Consider the following 23,411-nt stretch of genomic DNA (forward strand, 5'->3'; position numbering starts at 1 on the left):
TATCAAGCAGTATCAAGGGGTATAAGGGTCGTTTTTCAGGTGTCATATTCTAGAATCTCTGCTATATAAGGTTTTCCATGTGCTCCATGTCCCAGGGCATCTGAAACTGTATTTAGCATTCCAATTTCAGAAGGTTGTGTGGTTTAGTAGAAAGAACATAGACAGCTGGATTTGAGATGACTTTACTAGCAGTCAGTAACCAGGAAAGGTATTAAACATTCTGTGTTTCAATTATGTCACATGTAAATCATGTCAAATAAAATGGTACAATCTATAAAATACACATAGCAAATCGCTCGGTACTTAGACAATGATTAAATGTGAAGCATCTCAGCTATGGAGTCAGGAATATCTGAGTCTAAACCTTGGGTCTGTCACAGATTTTGTTTATGGCCTATACCTCTCTCACATTCCACATTTTTAAGATCAGGTTGATTACTTCTAATGTGCATTTGTGAGATATAAAAACAAAAGGTAAGTCACCTACCCACTATTGCAGCTCCTGTGGTCAGTAGGTGCACACAGAATGGACTTAACCTATAAAGCCTCTTCTATTAAATCTTTTCCCTCAGGATATTATAGTAACTGATGCACATCTTAACTAACTAGGTAATTGAGTCTAGGGAAAATACTTCTTATGCAGTACCTACACAACAGGCTTTCAACAAACATTTATGGAATTCATAAAATGTACAGAGATTGTGTTTCTTGCGTGGAATTTAAGAAAGCAGGAGACCATAAAGTGCATCTTTGAGAAAACAGCAGTAATCCAGTCTGGAACTAGGTAACTGAATTTCTAGATGCTTTCTAGAAATTCAGCTATGTAGCATTTCAAAAACTTCATTTGAGCAAAATTTTTATCTACCTCAATATGTGGTTTCCAGATAACTTGAGACGGCTGAGTCTGAATTTGCAGACAGAAGTTCCAGACTCAAAAATTTTGGTTCCAGAAAAGGAATACACACACACACACACATGCACGTGCGCACGCGCGCGCGCACACACACACACACACACACACACACACACACACACAGTTGTTTACAATCCAAATTTTTTACAAAGGCTATGGTCTGACTGCAAAGCAATGACTTATGGATTGTAGTGTCTGTGATGGATCTTGATGGCTACTGTCAGGTGTAGTCTAAAAGCACTTCCATATGAGGAAAGAAATGGAGTGGATAAACTTAAATATATTATACAATGGTCAAGATTTGATAATAAAATAACTATCTGTCCATAGTAACTACCATCTATACATAAACGGTCTTTAAAAAAATTCTAAAAGCTTCAAAAATAGACTCTAAAATTTAGAACTTTTAAAAAACCCTCAGAGGACACACAAAGTTATTCTGCTTTGTGTATTAAGCATACACATCCATCTTTTTAGGAAGGTAGCAATTTTGTGCTTTGTTCTAGATTGTGAATAAATCAATATATATTGCTATGTATACAGAAACCAAGTATTATATTATTATTACATCTAATGCAGAGTAAATTCAAAATTTCAAATATCACTAAATACATCAGTCATGGAAATTTGAAAAACAGGGACTAAAATTTGGGGAAAGGAGAAGCAGATTTTATTAACAATATGAGAAAGAAGCTTATAATTGAACATTGATGGATGCAGCATGTCAAAATGATTTGGAAAGGATTTCCAAATGAGGCAGAATATGGTGAGTTCCAAATTAGAAACAGAACATACTAAGGGAAGAAAACCACTGATGAAAGAATTACTTCTCTGTCTTCTGAAGCCATTCAACCAGAGGAGCTATAGAATATTCCCAGGTCCTCTCCTGCCAAGTGAGTTATGATGGAATTTAAAAATCAAGTTCACATCAGATTTGTGGAATGGAAAATATTTTAGTACCAAATCAACAATGTATTTTAGAGCAATAGGCTATAACATTTTTGGACAGATGTTTATTCTTATGACGTCATGAAAATTTAGGGGAATTTTCCTGTCTCTGAATGCCTTACTATATTATCTCTAAAAGCCTTTGTTGAGTGCCTTCCTCTGTAATAACTATCCCAGGAAACTGGGACTTACAAATTTAATCATCTTCCAGGATGTATTATATAATTTTTGACCAAAAACATATAATACTTTTAGTTTCACAGTAGACTAGAAGAAAAAAGGCATCAAAAGTTAATGTGCTGTACATTTGGAATCTATAGTTGATGACTTCATTGATTCACTTTCTATCTACTATGCACGTATTAACTTCTCCCTGGGTCCAAAGACAGGTGTCTAACACTTTTTTCCCTAATTCAACTTGCAACCTTCTTTTCACTATGGAACATTTTGTTAGAATTCACCAATATCTATTACCTTTTAACCAAATTTCATTCTATTTTCATAATTCCACTTTTGTGAAAATTGAGTTCAAAGCCCACGTTAGCATCAACAATGCTTTATCTGCCTTCACTAATTGCTTCATGCCCTTGACTGTGTCAATATACAAGCAGATTTCTAGACTTGCATAAAAAGATTAGCCAGTAACTGCCTCTACAGTATTCCTTATGTGTAACTTAAATGCCAGGGTGCTGAGGTGGCTCAGTTGGTTGGGCATCTGACTCTTGATTTCGGGTCAAGATCTCACGGTTCATGAGTTCGAGCCCCATATCAGGCTCTGTGCTGACCGTGAAGGGCCTGCTTGGAACTCTCTCTCTTCCGCTCTCTCTGCCCCTCCCCCATTCATGAGCATGCATGTTCTCTCAAAATAAACAAACTTAAAAAAAAAAACAGATTTTAAATGCTTCCTATTCTTACATCTACAAAAGCAGCCCAACTGATTCCTCTCTCATTTAGATCATAATAAAAATATAATCTCTATCAGTCAATCCACCTAAAAGGACAAACAGATGCCTTTCTTTTATTTCCAGTGGGCAATAATGGGACCCCTATGTTGAATTTTCATATGTGATTCAATTGCTTTATCAAACAAATGTTGCTGGTGTTGTTTTAATTCTATTATCCATATGTCTAAGATATACATGTTAACGGTGTTTGAATTTGTTATTTTTCTAGACCATTACCTTGGGTGATACAATTTAAGACTATCATTTTGACATGATACTAAAACCATGAAACTATGAGTACCTCCTGAAAAAAAATCCAATTTTCAGAATCCAAGTTTATTTTATACACACACACACACACACTATTATACACACATATACACATATATGTAATTTATTTACATGTGTAGGCACTTTATATTTGATATATATACATATGTATATATATTTACATGCCTATTTATATACATTTGAAAATTTTAAATATACACATAGGTTTTTATAGCATTTATAAATTGTATATACATAGAAATCAATGTGTGTATTTAAAAATTTTTATATGTATATAAATCACACATAATAAACAAATCCACTCTTTAAATAACACATGTATAGCATAATAGACTAATTCATTTTTAAATACCAATAAATCATCATCTATTTACTATCACACACCATATGCAAGACAGCATGGTGTGAATATGCAGCTATGAATTACCTCCTCTTTTCTTGTGTCACGTCCTTTCTGCACAAACCAGATAACTTTGGCTTGCAACGATCGTGGGGTACATTCCAGCAAAGTACTGTTGTTCTCTATGCCATAGGCCAGTCGCTCTTCAGTCTTATCCAAAGCATCCCCTACAATATAAATGTTAATATTAACCTTAAGACTTAAATTTTACCAGTAATATGTTTAAAAGATTATTTAGATCTCTGCAGCAAAGTAAGTATCTTTCATTACTTACTGCGAATTTCTATGCACAGTCACTTAAAGAAGTTATTTAGAGACAATGGCATACCAAAATCTAGGCTTTAAAAAGGTAGTGCAGGCTATGGAGAGGACCAGAAGGAAGTAACTGGGAGTGTGGGTCCAAAGGACAGGCAGTCAGTCAGAAAGTACGTCAGTGGTAAATGCATGGAGAATCAGTGACAATATCCACTGATAAAGCAGGCAAGAGAAGGGGAGCACCAAACATTCATGTAAGACACAGGATAAACAAAATTCATGGTAACAAACAAAAATAGAAGGCAGAAATCGAGGTGATACAGCATTACATAAACACAAGCTTGAGTGAGATTTTGTCAAGGGATTGCACTTTATCTAGATATTGGGTTCCTGCATTAAGAAAACAGTACAAAACTGAACTACAGACTTCATGACCCACAGCTTCTTGATTATAATCTATATCTTGGCCCAGAGAGGCTCTCACTGGACTTGAACTCTAATGTGCATATGGGCAAGTACACTTAAATGCAGGGGGAATAAAACCAAGTGGACGTATTCACTGGTGTTTTAACCAGTATCAAATTCATTAACCACAACCTGGGATTTTTTCCCTTATGCCTGAGTCCTCCTCACTTTCAAAACTGACCCCTAAGTCTTCCTAGATGAAGATCCTACCCTCCTCCAGCCAATGTTCTCAGAGGCTTACATTCTGCACCAAACCCTCAGTCAGCCTTGGGTCTAGCGAACTGAGGCTGTGTAACCTCTGCACTGTGCATAAGCACTGCTGGTCTCCCAGTCATGATTCTTCATCTCTCTGTCACCTCCTGGTAAAACTGATGATGCAAATCACAGCCTGTTCCAACCACCAACACGGTGTGAGGAGTCGAGAGCATAGTTTTCTGTGTTGTCTGACTTCCTTACATTTGCTGGAGTTGCAATTTCCTCTCATCCTTTACTCATCAGACCACCTATTACCTTTCCTCAGAAACTCACATTTGCACCATCAGCCTGAGCTCTAGGCTTCCTTACTCTAGTGGAAGAGTTAAAGCTTTTCATTTTGTTTTATCCCAAAGCTTAGAGGTGACTTGATATAAGTTAGATCACTCTTGAAAAGATTATTGTAGGTTATGTAACATGGTAAAGATATTCCCAGGGTTGAGATGGAGACAGAGGTCCTACAAATCACTGTGGCAGAATATTTTCTAAGATTCCCCTGTTGTGAGGTCCAACAGCAAGGTTTCGTGGTGGTATACAGAACTTACTTTCCTAACTAATTAAAAATTCTATGTCCACATATAGTTAAAAATTTTGTTTTAAAATTCCACCATGTGGAAGAAAAAAAGAATACTTGCAGTAACATTGTTCTAGTACATATCAATCACAAAGAAAGTAAAGACCCTTTTAAAGAGTTTCCAGTGTCTCTTCACTGTACACCCTGAGTAACCCTATCAATTGATTTTCTATGGATTACCGGCAAACTGCTGTCCAAAGCATTGCTGAGCTGCGTTGCCATGCCGAACATCTTGTCTGCGGAACCGCCTGGAAGAAAGTAAATGTGCTGAGGAGATGTTCAGATTTCAATTTTCCAGACTTTAAAATACAGCCAACCACATAAAAGATTCAAGTAGTATTCTGCTACTGAAAAAAATTGATCAGGCATACAAAACAAGGGTAAAATTCAAGTTTCATAGTTTCCCATATTTTCACTGAATGTTATTCAATGGATAAGATCTACATTCAACTTCTCTTTAAGTGTCCATGTAAGTTTGAATTCTGGATCCTGAAACAATTATTTTTTTTTTTTAAAGTTCGTTTCTTTTTTCAGAAAGAGAGAGCAGGGGAGAGGCAGAGAGAGAGAGGGAAAGAGAGAATCCGAAGCAGGCTCCATTGCTGTCAGCACAGAACCTGATGCAGGGTTCAAACTCATGAACCATGAGATCATGACCTGAGCTGGAAACAAGAGTCAGATGCTTAACCAACTGAGCCACCCAGGAACCCCCTCCAAAAATAATTAAAGAAAGCTCTCTTTACGTTTTGTTAAAAATCTAGCGCACCAAGAATTCTTTTGTTTCAAATGGGTGTTTTGGGTGGTAGGGAAGGTATGCCAAAAAGACAATGGGATTTGAGGCAGACTATTTGAATAAAAAATCATAAAACTCCTTCATATAATGGAAATGCATACAAAAAAGGTAAGGGTATTTGAACCCAAATATTTTGTTCTATTCTCATCATAATCACATAGCAAAAATATACTTAATAAAAAGAGATACACTAATAATATATTCAACTTACTCTTTTATTCAGATATTATGTGTAGAGATTATCTGCCTCTATTCAATGTGATTGTGTGTTATACATATTTAATAGGCTGTCTTTCAAAACTGCCTATTAGATTTAGGATCACTTCTGGTGTATTGTCATATTTTATAGATTGCTTATATATAGAATAAAAAAATAACAACATTCTTTATCCCTGGAGAAGAAGTTTAATAATACAGATCTTGTTTTAAATTTGCAAGCACCTTTCTGAGGGATTAAACAATAGAAATTATTATTAGTACTGAAATTCTAAACTCAAAATTCTCAGTATATTAATTTAGATTAGAGATAAAAATAGAAGTATTACATAAAGGCAGAAAATACCACTTGCTTTTCTAAATCATGGCATTTCTTCAAGATTGAGGGAAAAACAGAAGGCAAAGCAGAAGTTTCACCACAGAGGGAGATGGTGAGGCTTCCAAAGTGACAATGAGACGCTTTAACCATATGCATTGATGAAATTTGAAAAAGGAACCAGATTCAAATCCCAATGCCATCACTCACGTGTTGTTTGATCTTATACATATCTTGTCTGTTTCTTGGTTCTTTCTGTCCCCTTTGTAAAATGAAATTTATCTAAATGACATCTAAAATCTAGTCCAGTCTCATTTCTTTTTTTTTTTTTTTCATTCTAGGCTCTCCTCACTGCTCCAAATGATGATAATGGAACATCATTTCAAGAGATGGAGTGCTTTCTCACATATAAGTTCAGATCTTAGTTAACTTAAATAATAATAATACTTAAAAAAAACTGGTTTAGGGGCACCTGAGTAGCTCAGTTGGTTAAGCGTCCAACTTTTGATTTTGGCTCAGGTCATGATCTCACAGTTTGTGGGATCTAGGTTTGAGCCCTGTTGGGCTCTGCGCTAACAATGGGAAGCCTGCTTGGGATTCTTTCTCCCTCCTCCTCCTGCTCCTCCCCTATGAGCACGTGCATGTGCTCTTTCTCTCAAAATAAATAAACATTTAGAAAACAAAACAAAAACAATGGCTTAAGTATTTCCTTATATTATAAGCTAACGCAGATGAATATTTCCAATCAATTTTTAGAATTATGACCTGTGTGCAAAAGCATGCTGTTTCAAAATAGAGACTGTAGATTAGAAGAATTTATCTTAAAAACATGGTATTTTATAAAGATTAAAATTGCTGTATGCATCATTCTATTGATTTAAATTGAAAAAACAACTTGACAAAAAAGGAGCTAAAATTAAAAGTTTTACGCTTGTTTATCGTGTTACACTAGCATGTACACAGCTATGTATAACTGAGAGCAGATCTGGGTAAGAATTATGCCACTGTTGTTGATCTCTCACTCCATTAAGTATTGTTTTGGTCCTGGGAATGTAAAGTTTACTGAGCATTAAAGAATAATGGAGCAGGGATAAATCTGTGAAATGGGAAATAGTTTCTACTTTGAAGAAATGTTGTATCAGGTTTATTACACAAATGATGTGAAAGTGAGGGGAGATGGAATCAGATAGTTCTAGATAAGAGATGTGGATAAGAAGCATGCAAAAGTTTTGTTTAAATTCACTGAAAAAGAATGCATTTTAAAAAAAGGTATCACATCCCCCAACAAGGTTTCAGTTCATTTTATGCTATGTTAATATAACTGTCTTTTATTTCAGGGTTTTAAAAAGACTATAAGTGTTCAGGACTTTTAGAAAGGTTAATCAAAGTGGCCTTTTATTCTCAAAGTCGCATATTTTTCTTGTATCTCTTGCTACTTAGAAACTTTTTAAGAGAACACCGGAAATAGACAAAATGCGAGAGCAAGGGGAAGTAAAAGATTTAGCTCTATAACTTATAGTGTATTTTGGAAGACTATTTTAAACAAGTGGTTTGGATTGTGAATTAGTGTTTTTTCTCTGTTGACTCATTTTCACTCTGTGAACAGAAAAGTATTTATTTTAATGACTAGTTTTCGATTTCTGCTGCTCGTCAGGTCTGAAGCAAAAACGACCTGCTATAAAAGCAAACTATTTTCCCTTAGTGTGCTGGAGCCTATCCAAAATGTTCTCCTCCAGGGGTGGATGATGGTTCAAAAGAATCTGACACCATGGAAAGATCTCCATTACATGTCACTGAACTGAACTAATTCATTTATGAGCACAGCAGCTCCTGACTCAAACATTGTGCTCCTTCCTAAGATTTTGCCCCTTCATTTAACTTGTACTAAATAACTTTTTGTCCACCCTTTATAAATATATTATCAAGCTTGTGGATATCTACTCTAATAAGATGCATCATGTATCAAGAAATATTTAGCTCTGGAAACTGCTCAGTTAGAATTCATCAACCCTACTGCATGTTATTACAATAACAAAATATAATACTTGTAATTCATAAGTATTTGATTCAAGTCTTGCAAACATTATTATTGTTGCTAATAACAATAAAATAATTAATTGTATTATTTTTGGTGAAATGACCTTTCCACCCTTCAAACCAGCTACTTTACTCCTAACCTATGGAAATACATGGTTTTCCCTGACCATTCTATGCCTTTTATATAAATTCCCTTTAACTAGACTCATATTTCTAACTACAAGACTGAGCTCAAAGGTTGAGTTATTTTGAAAATCAAATACTATATAATGGATATTGCACTTAGTTCAGTACCTTATATGTGGTAAGTGCTCAGTAGTGACCTGCTATCATTCTTATTTCCAATTCCATTCTCCACTTTAGGTTCTGATCCTGCAGCCAAGGAGTACTGACTGACCTCTTCTTCATACTCCTCGCACATAGTACAGTAGTTAGCATAATGGGTGAATAAATCATTGAACAGTATTTTTACATAGTAACATGGCTATATTCTTTAACAAGTTTTTAAATATTAATAAGCATTTGTACAAGATCCATTAATTTGCTCACTTTTTTTTTTTTTTAACTTTTACCTATTTTTGAGAGACAGAGAGAGAGCATGAATGAGGGAGGAACAGAGAGAGGGGAGACAAAGAATCTGTAACAGGCTCCAGGCTCTGAGCTGTCAGCACAGAGCCTCACATGGGGCTCGAACCCACGACCATGAGATCATGACCTGAGCTGAAGTCAGACGCTTAACCGACTAAGCCACCCAGGTGCTCCTTGCTCAGTTCTTTAAAATGGTTGGTAAGTTTAGTTTACAAATGTCCCCTCAAAGTTTCTTTTCACTATCTGTTTATTACGTACTTTCATTAAGTATATAATGATTTCATTAAGTATATAATATATAACATTGGAGTGAATGTTAATGTAACCAATGTCAAGTTAACAAAACTTCTGAATTAGTGGCTACATTTATTAAAAATGAGATTCTACTATATATGTGAACTTATAAAAATAACAACTATATTAAGGTGGGTTAGATTTTTAAAAAGGTTTGAAGTAACCCACAGTGGAAGAATCAAAATTAGTGAAATTAATAAAAATTAATTTTCAGTAAGGTAACTATACACAGTCCTATGTTTTTGCTTTATATTGTCTTCTGTCACTTGACTAGGAGAAAAAAAAATTGCTTATTCTATAATAAATAAAAATATCTTCCTTTATGTTGTCCCCCAAAGAATGAACAATTTCATATGGCTCAAGTGAGGGAAGATCTCCAACCTTCAAAATACTTTCTGGACTTCAAGATTTCCTGTTCAAAGTATACCGGGATTTACCTTCTCTTACAAGTGGCAATGACCTCGCTGAATTGTAGACATTAGAGTTTGGAAGTCTTTAAGTACCTTTCATTTGTGTTGAATTAAATCACACATTTCATTAATTATACAGGTCATGCATTTGCCTAGGAGTTAAAATATTCACTTTCAAAATGAAATAAATGAAGACCAGCTGGTTGAGAGGACACGGGGCGAATGCAGGATGTATTTTAGAATTTATTTATTTTTCTTTTAAGTCTTTGAATCTCTCATGTGTGGTGCCTTGCCATTTCCACATTTTAAGTTTACCCAAACTGGTTTCATGTCTTGAAGGAAAACCGTCAGGAGGGAGAAGAGTCGATTCAAACATGAGTAAAGAAAAAGGACTCAGCAGCATGCTCCACTCCAATCTCCACACAGTAATTGACAGGAGTTATTTTCAGGGAAAATTCAACTTTCAAAGCTTATATTATGAACAGAACATTACTATGATGGATTTTTCAAACAAAAATAACATGGGTATTTTCATGGAACATGTGCAGAAAGAAAAATATTTTAAGAAATATTATGGGTTTTCTAAACAAGGTAAATATCCCCTCGAGGACCCTCTCACCTTTTTGCATGAGTGCCCGTTGGGTAATACCGGGAACAGGATATGCCATCCCAGGCACAGTATGGGTCTCGAGCCAGGCAGCAATCAGCACAAGCACTTCCATACATGTCACACTGATGGAATCTCACTTGGGCCACGGCAGAAGCAGATCCGATATACAGCTGTTGCTAGAGACATCAAAGAACAGAGAGGCCACTAGTAGAAACGGACAGAACTCTCAGTGATCTTCACCTCTGTGAATATTCATTTAAATTACCGCAGTTACTGAGGATGGATAATGGAACACCGATACTTCCATTTTTCTAAGATGTGAAATACTCCTATAGACCTGGAAGCTCGAGCAACAAAACTGCTTAACTGAGCTTGACAAAATCTTAGGAAGCTGGCTCTTCTTTTGTTATCTAAATAGAAAGACTCATCAGTTAACGCTGTAGGTCTTTTTAAAAGACCTGGAGGAATGTCCAATAACAGATTGGATAAGTAAATGCTCTTTTGTTGTTGCATCTTTTTTAAAAAATTTTTCTTAATGTTTTTTTAAATTTATTTCTGAGAGAGAGAATGAGTGTGGGAGGGGCAGAGAGAGACAGTGCGACACAGAATCTGAACCAGGCTCCAGTCTCTGAGCTGTCAGCAGAGAGCCCAATGTGGGGCTCTAACTCACAAACTGTGAGATCATGACCTGAGCCGAAGGCAGATGCTCAACTGACTGAGCCACCAAGCGCCCCTGTTGTTTCATATTTTAAACTGAGATGTAATTAACAAATAACATTATATTAGTTTCAGTGTATACATAATGATTCCATATTTGCATATTGGGAAATGATCAACATAATAAGTCTGGTTAACACTCTTCAACACACAGGTAGAGTTGTTCTTGTGTGGTGAAAACTTTTCAAATAAGTATTAGGGTATTATTTAGTATAATCACCATGGCATACATTACATCCCCAGGTCTTCCTTTGTAACTAGAAGTTTGTACCTTAGGATCGCCTCCACATTTTGCCCACTTCCCATCCCCTGCCTCTGGGAGCTGCCAAACTGTCCTATTCATGAATTCGTTTTCTGTTGTTGTTTTGTGTGTTTTAATTCCACATATCAGTAAGTTTGTATGGTTTTTGTATTTCTTCGACTTATTTCACTTAGCACAATGCCCTCAAGGTCCATTCACATTGTCACAAATGGAAGGATTTCCTTCTTTTTTGTGGCTGAATAATGTTCCAATATTCCACATATATACATCATTTTCTCTATCCATTCATCCATTGATGGCACTTAAGGTTGTTTCCATGTCTTGGCCATGGTAAATAATACTGCAATAAACATGGGTGCAGATGGCTTCCAGAGTGAGTACTTTGTTTCCTTTGGATAAATACCCAGAAATGACACTGCTTAATCATATGCTGGTTCTATTTTTAATAAATTGAGGAAACTCTGCACTGTTTTCCATATTGGCTGTAGCAATTTACACTCCAACCAACAGTGCACATTAACACTAAACATTTAAAAGAGTAATGAAGATACATACAGAGAGAATGACATGGAATCAACTGTAAGATCTGTTGTGAAGAAAATATAAGTAGCAGAGCAATGAACGTTGCATGTTCTTGTTTGCCTAAACATAAATGGTTATTTATAAATAAATTTGAGGTAATATATGTACCAACTACTTCTGGAAAAAGTTTCACCAGTAACTGGTTCTAGTAAAGTGGAGAGGAGTTTGTGTTTCACTGCACATTCTTTTGTGTTACCATCATTACCGTTATTTTTGCCCTTAAAAATGTTAACAAAAAAATTACAGAATAACATCCTATCATGATTATAGAGATAAATCTACTCTCATGTACTTTCCTCCAATAAGAGAAAATAAAGAAACCTATTACATGTAAACCACTATGTATTTTTACTAGAATACAACTGTAACTTGTTTATGTATAAACACACGTACTTACGCTCTTCATTCTTGCCTTTACTCACATATAGAACACAAACACATACACACAACTTACTCTCTTTGAAGAAATCTCCATAGAAATAATAGGAACTGGATCCTGCAAGACATTTTTAAAAGTTGTTATTAAAGAAATATAGGAATATACCTTAATATGGTTGTAATCATCTGAACTCCTATTAGGTATGTGAGTGGTTCTATGCTAGTCCATGGCTTTCATTTTAGCAAATCAATAGGAAAACATAATTACATTAAAATATAGCTTTCTTTAAAAAAAATCTTTTTAATGGAGTAGAACAGATATGTAAGATGAAAAAAGTAGTGGCTAATCTAAGTAGCTTACCATTTGTTTCTGAAATGTAATTTTTGTATTTGGGTTTGAATATTACTCTTGTTTGGGAAACCCAAATATCTCTAAATAAAATAATAAAGGCACAGCATTCTTTCTTACCATTTGAACCAGTAGAAGTGAAACAGTTATGTCTTTCAATTGGTGTTATTATTAGCAAACCATGTGATCTTTAATTGTTTTAATCCAAGTCTAATCAGAATACTTTTTTGTTGGGAGTTATTGTGGTCAAACACTATGAACCCAGGATGCTCTGAGAAAGATGAATAACTTCATTGCCTTAGAAGTGCACCAGAGGAAAGAAAATCTATCACAATGTTTTGAGAGCCTGTGTGTTATTTTAGGGTTGGTGATTAAAACTAGAGGGTCTCTAATGAGTACCACAACTCAGAAGGATTCTGCAAGCAGACAAGCAAGAGGCAGGTGGGATCTACACGATGGATGATTATCCTTCAAAGAATTATTTTTTGAAAGAGAAAATTTGATCCCGTGTCAATATTTTTTTTCAGTATTTTAAACTATAGAACACTTTATTCATGCATACATGCACTTATTTATTCATTCAAGTGATAATGTTTTTTAGTGTTGATATAAACAAGATACTGTGGGGGAAGGCTCCTAATATAGTAGCTATGGTCACTATTGTGAAATGAAATCTTACATAGAAATCCAATATGCAAGATAGACAAAAACATAGCTGCTCTGGTTGAGATAGGAACATGGTCAGCTTTGGGTGCAGCTATGGGGAATCTAATCTCCAGGACAGCTAAGGTGAAATGAACTGTTTTTTATCAATAAAGATATTTTCATACATATTCATTACATACACATACAGTCAATCTTAATAATTTACAGACTGCTTTTTTTTTTTTTTTTTTTGCAAATTTTCTGAATTGCTTAAATTTATTTGTAACCCCTTCATTAATACTTATGGTGTCCTGTGGTCATTCATGGACATGTGCAGGCACACAGAAGCAATACATTTTAGTTGCCCCCAACAGAGGTCAATCATTGCAACACTCTGCCTTCTTGTTTCAGCTTTTGTACTGTAAACAAGTGTCCTTTCGATGGTCTATTTCGTGCTTTGTGTTGGCAATTTTGATGTTTAAAACAGCCTTTAAGCAAAGTGTTGAAGCACTGTATAGTGTTTCTAAGCTTCAAAAGGCTGTGATGTGCATTGTGGGAAAATACATGTGTTAAATAAGATTTGTTCAGGCATGAGTTATAGTGCTGTGGAACAAAGTTCAATGTTAGTTAATAAACTATATATGATATAAGGTGTCTATATAAAAACACAAAAAGAACAATGCTATATATTGATCAGTTGACAAAAATGTTGTGACTAGAGGCTCACAGGAACGTAACCTTCTATTTCCCGTAGGAGCATCAGTCAGTATTCACTAATTTAGTGTTCATGGTGATTCTAAAGACCATAACTGCCTTAAATATTGAAGCTTGAGTCTGTGTGTGTGTGTGTGTGTGTGTGTGTGTGTATGCATGCATACAGTTGTTTTTGTCATGTCTAATCCTCCCATTATCATTTTGCAGTTTTCTCTTTTTTAGTAAATTCTTTGTGTAATTGCTATGTTGTAATAAAAAGTGATATGCTTATCATATCCCAATGTGCACAATATGAAACCTACTGCTTTGTCTGTGTTGACAGTACATTTGTAAAATGAGACTCTGCGATAATGATTCTGGAATTCGTATGTTGTATGTGTTATTTCTTTAAGTCACAGTTCATGCTAGCTAGGTTAATATTAGCATTTTCATTTGAATAGTGTACAATAATCAAACAGATGCATCAGGATTTTAAACCATTTCTCACTTCAGATTCACTCTGAATTCACAACATACCTGTTAGAAGAAAAAAAAAAAGTGAGCCAGCATCTTTAATATTTGCAACTCATTGGCAATTGTTAATACATAAATGTTGGCTATTTCATTTCATTTTATTTTTTTACTAAAAATACCTTGAATATCTGAAGTTCTTCTAGAATTACTTCTTCCATTGATTCTGTTTCTTGGTTATAAATCGTGATTACTTTCAGTACAATTCCATTATCTATAAGAAAGCAAAAGAAGAGATAAACCAGAAGCTTATCACAATCTGGTTTTCAAACAATTAAAAACCATGCAGCACCTATGAATTTGAGTAAGATTTGAGATCTAGATGTATGAAAATTTTACTCATTGTTAGTTAAAACAATATGACCACTCATACATTCATATTTTAAAATGGCAAAAAAATAAAAATAAAAATAAAAGGGCAAAAAAATAACTGTATGTCTGGCTAAGAAATAAGACCAAATAATATGTAATTATTTTTCAAATAATGTGATTCAGAAACTCAATTAAAGACTGAGAAATCAAAATATATTAATATATATACAATTATATCTGGTACTATATTACATATATATACACTTTTAATAAGAAAAATGGCAAGTATATACTACTGAGAGAACAGCATAAGTCCTCCCATACTAATCATTTAACTTCCGTAATTATCAATAATTTTATAAATTTAAATTCATAATTTAAAATTTCACCTAATTTTTATTATACTTGATATTCTGAGCTTGTTCTTTCCAATAAAAATTTTAATAAGACACTAATTTGCTTGTAAGAATAATGTGGTGTAGTGCTAAAAATAGCTCAGGAAAAATAAGCACTTTGAAGGTGCTCGTCTAAGAATTTCTATGGTATCTAAGCAGTTTGTTTAAAAATTACCAAATCATGAGGGTGGGTTAATAAAATTTGATTAAAATAAAAAGAGTAACAATTACCTATCTAATACATGAAAAGGAATCCAAACTATAATTTTTAAGCCAAGAATACATAACACCTTAAAATTATTATATCAAGCAAAACACAAAGATAAAACTCAAATTATTAATTTGCAACTAGTGACTTGCAATAAAGACCTTTCCTATATACAGTATTTTATACACACCCACACAATATTAAAGCACAGGGAAAAATCATTATCATTTGTGAGACTTTCCAATGTACTCACCACACATTCATCAAATATCTTCTTTTGTGTTGAAAAGCCGTGGCTCAATATGATGGTATCTTTGAGTTAAAAATCATTTACATGATAGCATAAATATTTATCTGATATTTCTGGAATTCTCTCAAATAGCTTTGGTCAATCTAACAAGAAAGTATTTCTAAAAACAGACTTGGACTGATATACTGTTTATGACCGGTACTTTTCCAGGTCATAAATATGTTAAAAATAACAAAGCTTTTCCCATGATTAATTTTTATCAAATATTTTTCTTACTTATGAAACTTGAAAAGAAAAAGCTCTATAATGTCATTATGAGTGAATTCATGGCCAAGTAATTTGAAGTCTGTTAAAGAAACGTGACACTTTGTTAATCTTGAATCTGCAGTGCAGAGAATATCATGAACATTAACCTCCTAAAATAAGGATAAAATACAGCCTACACCAGAGATCAATTTCTGCAAATCAGATGAAGGTTTCCTTACTGAAATCTTTGCTTTTTAAAAAAGTGTGAGTGGAGAAGCCCAAGCACCAATATTAGTATCACATTCTGGTTCCTGATCTAAGTATATGCAATGTCTCTGTAGAATTATGTCTGTGATTAAAGTTATGTGTGGTAGGATGCTTACTCTTCTAAATACCAACTGCTATAGCAATGATTATAATGTATATTAAAAAAAACGAAATAATTTAAAAGATTTTTTAAATGTCTATAGATTTTTAAAGTACTTGACAGAATTTTTATCTATTATCCAAATGCCAAAAGTTTCAAAGATTTCAAATTCTCTTCCACAAGCTGTATGTATGGAATTAAAGTTATATATTTATTTGAAAATGTCCCTTTTCAGCATATTTCTTTGTTTTATTAATGCAGGAGATTATAATTTTGCTCTAAAAGTTTGCCTCCATTATGGGTAACAAATGGCCCATTTTTGTACAAATGGATGATTCTGATGGGGCCTGATAAGCAGTGTTGTGATTATAGACTCAGGTGAAGTTACTGTCCCAAGCTGTTTAACAAATCTTGAGACCTTACTTAACAGCCAAAGGCGGGAAGGGATCTGGGGACTGAGGGCAGAACCATACTTGCTATGGCAGCCTATTTCCTCTAGGAGAAGTTCTGTCTGGAACCAATGCTGTTTATGAAAATCAATTAATCCTAATCCATTTATTCAAGGATATTGACTGTGTATCAAGAATTATGGGCTGTAACCGCTTCAAATCCTCTCTTCCACTGCAGAGAAAAAGCAGTGTGCAGGGGCACTTGGGTGGCTCAGTTGGTTAAGTGTCTGACCTCGGCTGAGGTCATGATCTTGTGGTTTGTGAGTTTGAGCCCCATGTTGGGCTCTGTGCTGACAGCTCAGAGCCTGGAGCCTGCTTTAGATTCTGTGTCTTTCTCTCTCTCTCAAAAATAAATAAAAACATTTAAAAAAAAGCAGTGTACAAATGGGCTAATGGATTAATAGATTTGTTGATAGGTTTTAAAAATATTAATAATGTTAATGATTTTAAGATTCAGTACATGCATCTCAGTACTTTGTAATCTCTTTACCTGTCCCAATAAACAAGACATCATATTGGCCATCCTCAGCTTCCACTCGATCCACTGCTATTTGTTTCAGGTTATATCTTCCATCTGTTTTTACCAGGATTGGTTTTTTATGGGCAGGTTTTATGGGCTGGTACATAAGTGGATGGCTTCTTGCAAATCGGATGGCTTCATCAGGATAGTCTTTGGTGGTTCCGTACCTCCCACCATTAACTTTGCTGGCACACTGCAATACAAGTGGATAATATTTTTGTCTTACGCATAAACAGCAAATTTGCAATCAATTATGAAAACAAACAGAAAACTGGATGTGTTCAATGAATTAATTGCAGTTAGAAATACTTAGTAACCACATATCCTTCATTAGAGAAATAAAATCTGCATTAACAATTGCAAATAAAGACTGAATCATCCCAAACACGCAGCACTAGAAAAAATACAGAAAGCAGTGAAATCTTGGGAAAGTGAAGTATATTTAATACTGTACAATTTGAAGGTGGTAAAAATGAGTATCATCATAAATACTGTTATTATTTCCCATTTTCTGAAATTTTTTAATTTTTCACGTTGTAATTTAAGTTTTGAAGATAAACCATGTATTGTTTATAACAGAGCAAAAGCCTCTTTGTTGTGCTAAATCCTCCTCCCGAATTAAGGATCACAATTGCACAAAACAGTTTTCCCATTATTGAGACTAAGATAATATGATTGGTGATGGTTTCAGCAGACTCACTGACTATACAATCTTAGTGCTGTAACAAAGAAAACTGTTTAAATTCTGTCAGTGTTAATTCAGGGAAAAAAAACCCTCTCCATTCTACTGTAATCTGCATGAGTTTATATTATTTCTGTATGGATTCAACACAATAAATTGAGAAAGTGAGAAATATATGCAAAAACTTGCTTAAATTCTTAATTTATTGACTCTAAATATAAATGTTCAACAGCACCTAAGTAACTTCTTGGAATACCTTTAAGTGTGTTGATTCATGCTTGTTATTAAGCACTCCCTTATTTCGTATATTTCCCTCCAGAATCAGCAGCAATTGCAATGATTATGTTGATAAAGAATTTTCCACTTTAGAGTATAAATACAGTAGTGTAGTAATCAGATTCTGCAAAGAGGGCATTTTTAATGGTCTGTTTTAAAATTCAGGTCATATTTCTTAATTTGGCCTGAATTTTTCACTGGAGTGTACTTACATGATACATAATTGGAAACATTCTGGACCAGCCTGGAAGCAGTTCAGTAACCAGTCACTTCCTCCAAATCTCCTTTAATACCATGTGGTTTCAAGAAGCATTTCCAGCAAAGCCACAGGAGTGGGTTTTCTCCATTTAAATTGTAATTTCAATCAATAGAGTGAAATAAAGTATACTTTATGTCTTACTGGAAGTAATAATTTTAAGCTAGTGAGAATGATTGAAATGGTAAAGCTTTACACTTGTTAATGGAGGTAAGGTTTGTTTCCACTTTGAATTTTGGCTCTGCAAAAATGGTTTCTACTTGACTTGCAAGTACTTGTGGAATGAGCACAGCGATGGGTTTTCACCAGCTGCTCAAGAAAAAGTGTAGACTTGACTTGTATGACAAGTTAAATGTTTGTTCTCCGTGGTCTGTGAGCACATACAATGAGCTGACATTTTTCCAACATAGTTTTGCACAGGACACATGACACAAATTCATCATCATTGTCATCGGCATCATCGTTTTTAGATACACATGTAAGTAAAAGCACAAAAGCTTGGCTAATCAGGGAGAATGTCAGCAGCATGAGTTCACAGGTGAGTGGTGAAACTTCTGGAACTCTAGGAGCACTTTTGTATTGGCATTTTCCTTCTAAGAGCCAGGAAGGATGCTGAATGAGATGCTAAGTATACTGGTAAGGTAGAGAAAAAGCTTAATTCAGTGATGCTAAAGTGAGAAGAAAGGAGAAAGTGTGGCTGGGGGAACTTGGAGGCTGACTCAAATATTAGGATGTGAATACATGGTAACTTTCTCACGCTTGGAAATTCTATGTGGCACCAGTTCTTCTGAAGAAATGGAGGAATAGGATACTCTCTTTACTGGATGTTTCTGTGTTCACCAGTTATCTCAAAAATAAATTTGCTTTTGGGGCTACTTAGCCAAAATATCAATGACAATCTGTACTTTATCAGGCTGCTTAGATGTTCTCACTGTAGATTTTTTTTTCCATTAAATAAAAAGCGTACAACCAGATACAAGAAGTGGTATTTCTTTACCATGCAAGTAATGAAGCACATTTTTAGGTGTAGAATTTCTTAATTGTTTAATGCAAGTTTTGTAAAGCATCTGAAACACTGAATAAAATATTACTAAAAGAGCCTTTAAAACCTAAGAATACTTTGTTCAATGTCTAAACTTACAGAACCAGGTCTTGGGTAAGGGACTTTTCCTTCATAGAGTGACCAGTGGTATTCAGGTCCTTCCTTATGTGCATATGGTCCATTAAAGGCTGCCCGGATGCTAGACATATGATAGACACATATTGCATGCCCCCTAAATATGTTACTGGAAAAAAAAAGATAATTACTATACTGGAGCTGACTAGCAGTCATCCAATCAAATCCTTCAGACTACAGAAATAAGGATAAAGTCTTTTGGATAAAACAGTTGCAACATCTTAAGTACAGGATATTCTACAAATATGAACTACTGCAATATTTCAAGTACTGGAACTCTAAAACTTACCGTTTCTTTACCTTATTACAAGAAACTGAAAATGGCACTGTTAGACTAAAAAAAGTGACACTTGTCACCTCACTTAATTTCTAAATCTTATATTGTGTCTTTATATTTTTTTAAGGAAAATATCGCCTGAATATTTAAAAAGATTCATTCCCAAGTTGAATTACTCATTTTTTAAAAGTTTATTTATTTTGAGACAGGGAGAGAGCATGAGCAGGGGAGGGGCAGAGGGAGAGGGAGAGAGAGAATCCCAAGCAGGCTCTGTGCTGTCAGCACAGAGCCCCATGCAGGGCTCCGTCTCAGGAACCGTGAGATCATGACCTGAGCCAAAATCAAAAGTCAGATGCTTACATGACTGAACCACTCAGGTGCCCCTGAATTATTCATCTTAAGCTTTATCTCCTTGTATGCTGTTTCCTATTCTGAGTAGACAGTGCTCACCTAATCACTACGCTGTTAGTATTGCTAATTCCGTTCAAATTTTATTTGATTTCTCAATGTATATGATTAAATAACAAGTTAAAGTCTCATGAAACTTTGGGACTTTGTTCCATTCTTTATGTTAGGTCATACAGGCATTAATAAGCTTGCTGTATGTTCCCTTCTCCAGTGACTTCCAGGTCACTGAAACTGCACTAGAGTGGAAAGATGACTGGATTACACTAGATTAATTTTGGGAAAATTACTTAAATTATATAAAACTCAGAATCTTTACCTCCAGAACTATCAGCAATTAGAATCATTTTTTTTTAATAAAAAAGTTCTACTTATAAAGGATAAAGACACCAGTTGACTACAATGAGTTTTACTGGGGACATTTGTGATTAATTTCTGCAAAAAGGACATTTTTAAATAATTTGTTTAAAAAATATGGCCATATTTCTTAATTTGGTATTATCTGAACAAATTCAAACATTTCCCCAGCCTCCTCACTGTGAGAAGCAAAATAATTAATGTTTGTGAAAGTGCTTTCAACACATAGTTTCAACAACACATAGTTCTTTATAAACGTAAAAGTTCCTATACTCTGAGACACCTGTAGAGCAGCAGTTATGTTACTGTCTTAGGACATCAATTCACACATTTTATAACACACCTTGAAGCAATTGGAAATGCCTCCAATAGTGAGAAAACCAGAGATAGTCTCCCAACTAAAGTGGCAATAAACCTTTGATCACTATGCTACAAATATCAACCTTTAAGTCAGGTAACAGCTGGGACACCTTTTCCTCAGATTTATGTAAAAAATGAACAGTCAAAATTGAAATTATGGGAAAAAATAATGTGTTGTCTTTGAAATCTAGACAGTTCCATTATGCTATCATTTAGGAAAGTACCGTACAAAGTGATCATACTAACCTGTGGAAAAACTATTCTGGTTATCCCATAGCTTTTATTTATTATAAAACCATGGGATTAGAATGCAACGTCTAAATTCCTTACAGGCATGAAAGCGAAGATGAAGTTAAAAAAAAAAAAGTGAGGACTGTGGACTGTGACAACTTCCAATCTACATTCACTAATTTTCTTTGCATCAAGGAAGAACTGATAGCAAAATTGTTTCCATATTTCTCTGCTGAAGAGAAGGTCTCCTTACAACTGCACAATATTTATCAAAAGAACTTTATTATTTTTTTTTCAAAGTGACCATAAGAAATCACCTGCTGAAAAAAACAAACAACTTTGTGGAGAGATCCAGAACAAGCAAGGTAAAAATTACAACATAGCTGAAGACCAGTGCAGTGCAAAAGAGGAAGTAAGTTCTGTCATTCTATCCTTGTCTAGATAATTGAGGGATATTCTTTACTTCTCATTCCAGTCATTTCGGCTCCAGTCTCTCCTATCTGGAAAGACACACTCAAGAAATTATATGTGTAAACTTTCAACCAAAACTGATGCTAGTAATATTTTTTCATTCATGTACTGCCACACATGAAGTAATATTTCATTTTTCCCAACACTCCTCAATGGACATAAAACATGTTAAAGAGAAAAGTAATAGATTCTAGGCCCTAAACTTCAACATCTTATTTAAATTTAAAACATGGAAAGCAAATCATAAATACATGTTCTCTGTGAATCCACATAGGACTGGGACAGCCTGAGTAAGAGAGTGAGCATAAGAGAGAGTGCTCTATTTAAGAGCTCTTGATTAAGGAATCAAGGAGTATTTCTTATAGATGGCAACTGACAAGTACTGGTGAACTGATATAAACCAGTGTTGGAAGACAGTCATTTAAAGCAAGAGAGGTGGGTAAATAAAATCACAGTGATGGGACCCATGGATTCTGTCAATGTATCATCTAAAAAGCATAACATCAGAGAGCCAGAGGAAAAACTTCCAAAACTGAGTAACAGTTGACAAAGACGTTTGAAAACCTGACTCAGAAAACTATATGACAATTAAAGTAATTATTCTACCCTCTATAACCCCAAAATCAGAGCTTATAAACTATATGAGAAGAAAATCATTCTGTTGTATGTCAGAGAGGGAGGAAATTAGGATACTGAGCACAGAAGGATGCTGGGGTGCTTCAAACAGACACGCAGATCTGAATTGAGATCATGGCTTTAAAAATGAAAGAAAACTTGCAAACATGAGAACAAAGAGAAATTGGTGACATACAAAAGAGACAGAGACAATGACAATGGGTCAACGGTATTTCCAATTTACAGACACCATGAAAGGGTAAGGCATATTTTGTTTCATAACGTTTTTATTGACCATATGCATTTCTCACCTGGTAGTGTTAAAGAGTCCAAATATCACTGGGTTCTTAGGATCTCTGGTATGTAGCAAGAAAATATCCTCTGAAAATTAAAGTCCATTACATTAGTTTTTGTAGTCCTCTTTGCATGTAAAGAAAATATATTGACATAAAGTAGCTTAGAATCCATTACAGATATAAGATATCAATGTCTTTCCATACACGGTCATACGACCCTGACCAAATCACAAAAAAGTGAAATACTTGGCTATTCAGAATGACTCTGAGCTGGGCCTTACGGAAGGAACGAGGTGCTGACTGTAAGCTACACAGAGGGATCTCCTGTTCCTGCAACTCCTTTGACCCCACCATGTGGACCTGGCCAAAATGAGAAGAACGGAAACTTGCACACTGCACGAAGCAAGTCTCCATAAGTGAGATAGTGAGGGTTTATCGAGGGGAACAAACATCAAAGGGTAACATTTAGTTCTTTCAATTCAGTAAGATTTACCTAATTCATCAAAATATGTGTCAATTCCATTCATTCCTGGTACTGAGCAAACGAGTCTTGCTTTGAGGAACGTGCTCCACTTATTGACCAGTATTCTCTGTCCTCCTACATCATTCTGTGACAAACAAAATCATGCAAATGAGTACCAAAAGAACTTTTTAACAACAAATTTTGCAATATTAAACAGGCAGATGGTAAGAGTTGTAGCTTTTTTATTTAATCTGGAAATTGGAGCCTAATCCTCAAATAATATCACAGATGCATTTCCCCATAAGCATTCTTTGAGATTTCCACCTTCCGCCTGGTTA

The 23,411-nt window shown here is 34.7% G+C and overlaps 1 protein-coding gene across 1 annotated transcript in view; it reads right to left on the reverse strand.

Annotated features, from left to right (window-relative positions):
• The window catches only part of SEMA3E (semaphorin 3E), a 239,427-nt gene that overhangs the window by 18,359 nt on the left and 197,657 nt on the right, over positions 1 to 23,411 (reverse strand). Inside the window, exons 8-16 of the mRNA XM_049641367.1 lie at positions 23,104 to 23,218; positions 22,626 to 22,695; positions 19,563 to 19,707; positions 17,178 to 17,400; positions 14,583 to 14,674; positions 12,319 to 12,360; positions 10,313 to 10,479; positions 5,223 to 5,290; positions 3,524 to 3,663 (exon numbers count right to left, since the gene is read on the reverse strand). Of these exons, the coding sequence (XP_049497324.1) occupies positions 3,524 to 3,663; positions 5,223 to 5,290; positions 10,313 to 10,479; positions 12,319 to 12,360; positions 14,583 to 14,674; positions 17,178 to 17,400; positions 19,563 to 19,707; positions 22,626 to 22,695; positions 23,104 to 23,218 (1,062 nt within the window). The remainder of the gene's footprint in view (positions 1 to 3,523; positions 3,664 to 5,222; positions 5,291 to 10,312; positions 10,480 to 12,318; positions 12,361 to 14,582; positions 14,675 to 17,177; positions 17,401 to 19,562; positions 19,708 to 22,625; positions 22,696 to 23,103; positions 23,219 to 23,411) is intronic.

Source organism: Panthera uncia, chromosome A2 (genome assembly GCF_023721935.1).
Source record: "Panthera uncia isolate 11264 chromosome A2, Puncia_PCG_1.0, whole genome shotgun sequence".
Classification (NCBI taxonomy): Eukaryota; Metazoa; Chordata; class Mammalia; order Carnivora; family Felidae; genus Panthera; species Panthera uncia.